This window comes from Tigriopus californicus, chromosome 4 (genome assembly GCF_007210705.1).
Source record: "Tigriopus californicus strain San Diego chromosome 4, Tcal_SD_v2.1, whole genome shotgun sequence".
Lineage (NCBI taxonomy): Eukaryota > Metazoa > Arthropoda > Copepoda > Harpacticoida > Harpacticidae > Tigriopus > Tigriopus californicus.
Genome location: NC_081443.1, coordinates 11,623,766 through 11,633,072, shown reverse-complemented (window position 1 = coordinate 11,633,072; position 9,307 = coordinate 11,623,766). Strand labels below are relative to the sequence as shown.

The following is a 9,307-nucleotide window of genomic DNA, read 5'->3' as shown; positions in this document are numbered from 1 at the left end:
TTTAGCCAACCGAGTGGTCGGTCGTCCGACATCCAGCGTCTAGAAATCTATGGATGAGTTCGTGTAAAATTGCAAAATATTTTTAATGTCAATGGTTGCCAGTAACATCCAAGCACTCCTTGCCAGTGAATCAATGGTCGCCTCTACAGAGACCTTGAATTTCAATGTCAACCGTTTTGAATTATAAGCACTAAATAAACTGGAGTGTAATGGGTGGAAATGATCAGCAATGGACTCTTTGAAATGTTAGAGGATAAAAACCGATCTAACGTACGGCCTAAATCATTGTTTTAACCCATTTCTTAATGAGATCAAAGCCTACTGGTGGGGTTTCCGAAGACAATCAGGAATGATCTTGAAAGGTTAGGTGATTCCCCTTTTTTCTTACCGAGGGGGAGATGAAATTATGTCACAAGCCGTTTGGGCACTCTTACGCGGCTGGGATTAACTTGAGCCGTTACTTGGTTTATCTCCCTTTTTAGCACTACCAAGACATTAATCAAGAATTTTATAGTTGTGAATCAAAACCTTAAATCAATTAAGTTTTGAAGTCTGAGCGTCAAGTACTATGAACTTGTTGAAATCTACAGAAGTGGTTACCCGATTGAGAAGAGCCACTATAGTTGAGGAGTACGCGCATCAGATTTTTTGGTCCGAAAACGTCGTTTCCATGGTACTGTGGTTCTTCGGTTCAACCCAAGGCGGCTTTTTTGTGCAATGTTTTTACTTCATTGTTGTGGTACTTAGCAGGAAAATGAATCGGGTGGAATATTTTTTTGATTCTGTAGTCTTTAAGACCTTCAAATTAACAATTTATTCGTCCTGGAATTGGTTGACAATCCCTGATAACGCTAGATAACAAAACCCTGCTTCAGGTTGCTCACAGAGATGCAAGAAGTTGAAAAAAAAAACTTAAAACCATTTTTCCTAACAATTTTACAGTGTAAAGGCTATAAAGACCTTGTGTCTAATGCTTGGAGGCAATAAGAGACTTATTGTTACCGAAATATGCCCGTTCCGCTAATTAAAGTGGATGGTCCGTATGGCAAGTTTCATTGCCCCGTTTTACGATGAATTGGGCCAGGCTTGGGCTTGACTTTGGCAATTCTGAAGGCAAATCAAACCATAGAAAAAGTAACGTAAAAGAGTAAAATTTGAATTTGTTTTGGTTTTCCACTGCAGCTCAAACGGTAAACAGTGTACAGCGCAACTCCAGCCGATTAATGAATCAGATACCATACCCTTACAGCCTTTCAATTTTCAGTCACCCATCAGCTCTGAAAACGAGTAAGCCTGGCTAGCTTAACAAGTGACCGCGAAGATTAGTTTTTTACATGGTCCTTCGATAACGTGATTCTCCAGTGACAAGTACAACATCCGGATTAGTTACTTCGGGATATTTTCCAAGTTACCCCACAGAGTTCAAAAATGGGATACTCGAAATGTACGATCGGATGGTTCATATTGGCGAGTCTTGGTGCATCCAATGCATCGGAAAGTTGAATCGGTAAAACCCTTTAAAGTTGTGTTTTACTCGTGATATTGCTCCCCCAGTCGGTCAGCAGAGTCGACAATTAAGATTCGATCAGGTTTTTCTATCATGTTTGGAAAGACCACCCCAAGTTGGCGCCACTTGCCAATATCAACGCGGGTGTGATCCTCCGGAGATTAATCTCTCCAGTTTACACGGGCGATATCGAGACTTTACTAGAGACATGTCGAAGAATGGGGAAGAAGTGCGCGCTCGCCAAAGCGGCCAAAATGCAGCAAATTCGTCTGATCAAAGCCCTCGAACTAATGCATTGAGGAGCCGACTGGGTTTTAAAGCAGCTTTTACCCGAGTTTCGAATACCCTTGAAAAGGAGCTTCAGGAATTGAGAGCCGCTGCCTCGACAATTGAGGATAAGCCTCATAAGATTCGAAATCTATCACTGTTTCTGGGCGATCTTGAGCTGAAATTTCAGCAACTCGATAATTGTCATCAGGACGTTTTGGCGGAATTTGACGGCAGTGGCGATGATCCGGAATCCGAAGCAATTGATCCCCAATATCAAACATTGGGAAGGCTGTGATTGGAAGTTGACAAGTTTTCGGAAGGAGTTGCCAGTCGTCACGAGTCGTCGGGATCTCAGTCAGAAGCAAGCGTAGTGGGCCTCACTCCTCAGTTAACAGCCGTCATGGGCTTACAATACGATGTCACCCGGGACGTACGCCCATTCTCTGGGGAGGATATCCTTGCTTACGCCACATTTCAATCACAGTGGAAAAGAGCGGAGTCCAGGCTTGAGGATATTGGCAAGGGTCCCATCGAACTCTTACAAGAATTCAAACGGGTTCTTAAGGGACAAGCATTGCAACTGGTTGAGTATCTCCCTGAAATCGACGAAAACTATGCCAAAGCGATCGCTCAGATCCGACGTGTTTACGATGACCCATCGGTTCAGATCAAAACAATTGTCGACAGACTTATTGACATGCCTACAATCGAATATAATAAGGCCTCCCTTTTAAAAGGGTTTTCATTCGTCAATCAAGCCTTACAAAGCTTTGATGGTTTGCATCTCACAGCAGATGATCTGAGCACCATCTTTTTCATTTCTCTTTGCGAGAGAAAATTGAACAAGAACTCTTTGCAGACCTGGCACAAGTATGTTCAGTCAAAAGTAGATCCGAATCTACCCATGGGAATAGATATATCCCGGGAGGCTTTCCTGGATGTTCTCCTAAAACAAGTAAAACTGGCTCCTGATCGTGGCGTTGTGTGTGAGGAGGAATCAAAATCCAAAGCTTACAAGAGCCACTCCAAAGGGTCGGCACCTGCAACTTTCCTCGCGACCCAGGACCACAAATGCTTGTTTTGCAATCGATCTGGACATAAGAATTTCGCGTGTTTTAAGATGCAGAAAATGGGTTATGAAGGAGTGGAAGACATACGAAGAGCAAATAGATTGTGCACAAGATGTTTGGAGCCCTACAACTTTGAGCATCGTAAACAGTGCAAGGGTCCCATTTGCTCTGTCCAGGATTGTGGAAGACCCACGAGGCACTGCAAATACCTCCATAATCCTAATACTCAATCAATTTATGTTCAGCAAAGCCCAGGTGTCGACCAGGCTTCTGAGCGTGACCTGGATAACCCGGTTTGTTCACCGATGGTCAGCATTGCAAAGCAAGTTGAAAATGGTCAAATGCGTGGAATTTTGCGCACTTGCATTGGATTCATCAAGAACATTGGGGATGGAGAACTCCTCAAGGTAAGGTTTCTCCTGGATGCAGCGGCTGAGCAAAATCTGATAAGGCGGAGGTGTGCTCAAGATCTTGGCCTGGATGGTCCACGTCAGTACCTTCAAATGAGCGTAGCTGGAGGCGGAAGTTCTAAACGTACTCAGGAGAAAATCGTGGAGTTTCAAATCCAGTCGTTGGATGGGTCTTATACTTCAAACCCTATCAAGGCAACATCTATATCCAGTATTGCGCAACCAGTTAAGCCAATAACCCTAAATAGAAGCGACTTTGCCCACCTCCATGACATAACCTTTACTGAGGAATATCCGTCCTCTGGAGAACTTTGTCTCGATGTTTTTATCGGAGAACCATTGTTTACCCATTTGTGTATTGCACCTCCAGTGACAGGGCTCCTGTCCGAGCCCGCCGCACAACACACAAAATTGGGATGGATTTTATGTGGAGCACATCCGAAAGGAAGTGCGGAAATTCCTGCCGTAAAATATACCGTAATGGCGACCTTTTCGCGAACACCCATGGATCTACAAAGTTTCTGGCAACAAGAGCATTTGGGCATCTCTCCCATCGACGATAGCCTGACAGTTGAGGAAGAAGAGGCAATGCAAATGATGAGCCAAATGTCAAGTTATGATCCAAGAAGAAAGAAATGGTCCTCTTCCCTTTTGTGGAAAGATGATCCGAATTATGTCCTTGCCAATAACTATATAAAAGCAAAAGGTGTCATGACCAGCGTGGAGAAGCGAACGAAGCCCGAACACAGAGTGCTCCTGAATGAAGCTTATTCCACCATGATTGAACAAGGCACCGCGGAGCGAGTACCAGATGATGAAATCAATCCAAATGATGGACGTTTCCTGTATTATCTTGAAACACATCCCATTCTCAAGGAGAGCACAACAACGAAGTGTAGAGTTGTAATGAACGCTTCTAGTAAAGATGGACAATCCAAGAAATCCTTAAACGACCTATTATATACGGGCCCCAATCTTCTCCCAGACATTGCTGAGCTTCAGTTGCGATTCCGCGCGAAGAAAATAGCGATCATTGCTGACATTACGAAGATGTTCTTGTCCATCGAGCTACATTCAGACCATGATGCTCTTCGCTATTTTTGGAGAAATTTAGACCCCAACCAAAAGACACAAGTTTATCGGATGGTGGCAGTAACATTTGGGATAAAGTCATCCCCGTTCCAAGCCATTTGGTGCCTACTACAGACAGCTGAGATGTTTGCCAATGATTACCCGGAAGCAGTTCAGGAAATCCGTTCCAACTTGTACATGGACGATCTCTCGACCACGGCTGATAGTGAAGATCTTGCAAGAAAACTCTTGGACGACGTGGTTACAGTCTTGGATTTGGGTGGGTTTAGGGCCCACAAATTTGCGAGCAACTGTTCTGGAGTTCTCGTGGACCTGAGAAGTGATGACTGCTTGACGGGTATGGTCTCAACTCTTGGGCTCCAGTGGGATACACTTCAGGACACCCTTGGATTCAATTACATGAGTTGATTAGCCTCTAGGCTGGAGTCGAAGTGTCTGTCCAAGTGGTCCGTTTTGGAGACTATGGCAAGCATCTACGATCCACTTGGCCTGATATCACCGTTCACGCTCCGGGCAAAACTTTTGATGCAACAGCTTTGGCTTCTCAAACTTGGCTGGGATGATCCACTCCCAGCGACCTTGAGGGGGGCGTGGTTGAAATGGTTGGGCCAAGTCCATCTCTTTAAGAACCATACCATCCCTCGATGGGTGGGATGGCATTCAGATTCACCGTCGTTCCTGGCGGTATTTGGTGACGCGTCCAAAGCAGCATATGGTGCCGCAGTTTATTTCGTCACCCGGTCGAGTAGCGGAGATGTTTATTCTTCATTGGTATTCTCCAAAACGAGATCAGCTCCCCTCCACGATAACTTGTCAATCGCTCGTCTGGAACTTTTAGGGGCGTTATGTGCAGCTCGAATTGGGTCTTACGTCGCCAAAGCCATGAGGATATCCGGGGAGAGTTCCTTTTATTTCACGGATTCTCTACTGAATCTTTTGAGAATACAACAAGGGCCCCAAAAGTGGAGGCAATGGGTAGGAAACAGAATTAAGGCGATTGTAGACGTTGCCCCATCCAAGCAATGGCGGTTTTGCCCTGGGGAAGAAAATCCTGCTGATTTGACCTCCAGGGGTGGCGAGGCTTGGGAGATCCTCGCAAGCTCTCTGTGGTGGGAGGGTCCTCCGTTCCTAAAACACCCTCAAGAAGATTGGCCTATTCAGAAGACGAATCGTAGGACCCAAGAAATGATGGATGAGGACAAGCAAGAAGAGAAGATGGTCGTTCAACCACTCACGCTGTTGACCTCACAATTGGATGATCCCTTTGCAAGATTGTTGTCTCGCTGCAGTAGATGGATGAAACTTGTTCGAATTACCGCATACATATGGAGGTTTTGTGGAGCATTCGTCCGGCGCTTTAAGCACTATCGACTCCATCGGCTCCATGAGGGTGCTTATCCAGATGTTCGTTTACGGGTCAGTGAAATTCATGAGTCCGAAAAGTTTTGGTTCAAAATAGCTCAGTCTGAAGCTTTTGCTGACGAATTGACAAACCTTCGTTCAAGTCTCTCAGTGAACCGTCAATCCCCCCTAACTACTCTACAACCCATTTTAGTCGATGGATTACTTTGCAGCGAGTCCCGACTCCGACTGAGTTCAAACCTTGTCGAATGTGCGAAGTTTCCAATCATTCTACCGAAGCATTCAAAAATTGTAGAACTTTTCATCATCTATCTACATGAGCTTCACCTTCATTTTGGAACTGAACAGTTGCTGTCGGTCCTGAAAAGAAGATTTCACCTGATTGGCAATCGACGAGAAGTTAAGCGCATCACACATTTATGTAAAGCTCCGAAATGTCGCAAGCCCCTTCCATTGACTCAGAGGATGGGCCTCTTGCCCGTAGAGCGCTCTAGCTTTTCTCAAGTTTGTTTTCAAACCGTGGGGCTAGACTTTTTTGGCCCCTTGTTTGTGAAACACATTTGTTCGGAGACCTCCTGTCCCCATCAAGTCCAAAGTTCCAAGGTTTATGGTTGCATCTTCACCTGTTTTACCTCGAGGGCCATTCATCTAGAATTGGTGGTCAATCTGACCACAGCAACATTCTTGCTAGCATTTCGACGTTTTATGTCCCGGCGAGGTATTCCTCAAACCTGCTATTCTGATAACGCGAAGACGTTCAAGGGAGCCGACAAGGAGTTGAGGAGAATCTTCAAGACCATCAATTGGGATCACGCTCAGGAATCAATGTCAAGGTTCAAGATCACATTCGAGTTCTCAACCGCCAATGCTCCTTGGACAAATGGAATTACAGAGCGAATGGTGGGACTTACAAAGAAAGTACTTCGGATTGCTCTTCATGCGACCACCTTAACCACCCGAGAACTCGAGACTGTCCTCTTTGAATGCGAGGCAATAGTCAATAATCGACCTCTGGCTTCGGTGACAGAAGGCGACCTCTTACTCCCTGTTACCCCTGCCCAACTATGTGTCGGGAGAGACCTTCTCCACCTCCCAGATCCTGGCCGAATCAAAGGCCAAGAGGAGCCTCAATTTGTTGCCAAGTGGCGACAAAGAATGATGTTGGTCAATTCGTTTTGGAGGAGGTGGCGCAATGATTACCTTATGTGCCTCGCCCCTACCAAGAAGTGGACCAAGAAAGATGAGTCCCCTCTTTCAATTGGAGATGTAGTTTTACTTCGTGATGACCACCTTGGAAGAAATGAGTGGAAGATGGCTCGAGTCGAAAACCTTCATCGTGGGAGAGACAACTTGATTCGCTCAGCAGACTTGAGACTTCCGTCGCGATCCATTGTCAGAAGGCACATCAATCGATTGGCTTTGCTTGAGGAAAACATGAGTTAACCAACACCGATCTTTCCTTTCCCTATTTGGTGGCGAGTGTCACGTCCTTTACGATGGTTCGTGATTATTATGCCTATTTTTCCTTCCATGTCTTCTGGTTTTTTGCGTCCTGGCAGTCAAGTACAGGAGAGTTCTAACTTGAGCACAGAAGAATAAAGAAGCCATATTTTTGAGAGCTCGTGTTCATTAGAAACTAAATAGAACTATAAGTGTAGCTAACAAGTGACCGCGAAGTTTAGTTTTTTACACCATAAGTCCTACGTCCCTGTACCATGCGGTTCAATGAGGCTGAGTTTGATTCCTGAGTCCCAGAACTTGGATCCAAACGAAGTGGTAAGCGAACTTCATCAAGCTGGGAACAACATCCAGAAAACTTATGAAGAGTGAGTCTGAGCAACCTCAAAATGAGCAAACAGCAAAAATGCTTTGCAATTGGATGAAATCTTGGAGGCATCTTCATGTGAAGTGGTCGGATGAGAAGATTCATTTGGTAGAAGTGGTCTCTAACAGTCCCAATGATCAAGGCTTAGGCAAAAAGTGGGAAAACATTATGAGAACAGGAGGACCATATTTCGTCGCCAAAAACTAGGCTCCGCCATGGTTTGGGCGGATAAACATCCCATGGCCTCAAACCGCCCCTCATCTTCATACCTGAGGGTGTGAAGGTTAAAAGGTTTCCAAAAGGACCTCAAGCCACACGGCCAACGGGAAACATATTTGTCACCCTCCCTCTCCAGACCTCAACATTATGGACTTTTCCTTTGAGCCCATTCTTGAGAGGAAGGTTGGGGTCAAATGTCCCAAACAAATACAACAATTTTGCCAATCACAACAAATTAAAAGTATTCTATCATATGAGTAACACAGTTATTTCAAATCAATGAATCAGTGATCAGTGAACCATGGCTGGTTAAAACAATGAAGTCTAACTCTCTTCTTTCTCAGGCTCCTTCGCTGTTCAATTTGCTCCCATCAAATATTCGAAGGGATTATGTAAGCGTTGATCCTGTAGGAGGTTTTAAGTGTGACTTGGACTTTTTTTAAAATCAAAATTGTAGATCAACCCTATATTTAAGGGTGAGCCAAATCCACCAAAACGAATTCGTTGGTGGATCAGGTATCACATGGTTATAAAGTTAATTGAATTAGATAACTTTTTCGTCTTGAATTGCTGGGCATCCCATTCCCAGCAATGATGGGGAAGTCCACAGAAAAAAGAAAAAGATTCACCAAATCCTAATAATAGATTGTGGATAGAGCTCCTGATTTACAAACCGTTAGCATTGAGGTCTTGCAAAAGTGAAATACACGAACAAAGCGCAAGAAGCAATTCCATGAAATGGGCAATAACGTTCCGAAGCAAAAACATGCTTTTATAATTTGAGTCCAGAGTGCTCCGCATTAATTAAATGATTTTCCGCTTTCAGGGTACATGAGCACAAGAGTAGTCAGTCAGTTTCTCACTTTCCAAGGCCACAAGAACACATGCACTATAACCATTTATCAAAATGACACGAAATTAGTCCAACTGTCCTTTGTTGCCTTAATATTGATGCTGAAGAATAGATTTAAAAAACATTATTTCGGGGTCCCTTTGCTTCGGCTTATGTAGTGCAGAATCCTTGCATGAACCGGAGCACAAACTCTGCCCGGTCTTTCCAACAATGACGTCGAAGAATGCATGCATTAGGTGGCCATGGACGTCATCATTGACCAAATTTATTTTCGCAGATGGTGGAAGAAAATATATTGGCCAGTTTCCTCCATGAAGTATTTTGTGGTAGTCCTCTTTCGTAATGGACAGAGCTTCATCCGTTGCTTTCTAGAAAAAGTAACGTGTTACCGTTAACGTTACCCTTACCAATACATTTGCAGAAAAAATGGCAAAAAGAAGTTCTTTACCTTAGACATTTTTTTGCACCTTGACTAACGTTTTGAAAAGTATTTTTTCATCTTTCTTTCCATGGTTTGAAAGAAGCTACCATAATGCAAAAATTCCTCTACAGGAAAATTAGGGTTTCATTTTGAGGTTCACTTTAGGATTTTCGTCATGCAATGTGTTGGTCACAGAAAATAGAAAATGTAAATTGATAACCCTAGTCGCAGCCTCCCATAATTATTTGTTTGTTCCAAGCACGGATATGGTACAAATA

General features: G+C 44.1%; 2 protein-coding genes across 2 annotated transcripts; both read left to right on the top strand.

The window, feature by feature from the left end:
• The first annotated feature begins 2,177 nt into the window (after positions 1–2,177).
• LOC131879621 (uncharacterized) lies at positions 2,178–4,757 on the top strand. Its single transcript, XM_059225981.1, has one exon. It carries the CDS (start codon positions 2,178–2,180, stop codon positions 4,755–4,757), a length of 2,580 nt encoding a protein of 859 aa, XP_059081964.1.
• A 1,419-nt stretch (positions 4,758–6,176) lies between these two features.
• On the top strand, positions 6,177–7,154 carry LOC131879620 (uncharacterized). The gene has a single exon (XM_059225980.1). It carries the CDS (start codon positions 6,177–6,179, stop codon positions 7,152–7,154), a length of 978 nt encoding a protein of 325 aa, XP_059081963.1.
• Positions 7,155–9,307: the final 2,153 nt, after the last annotated feature.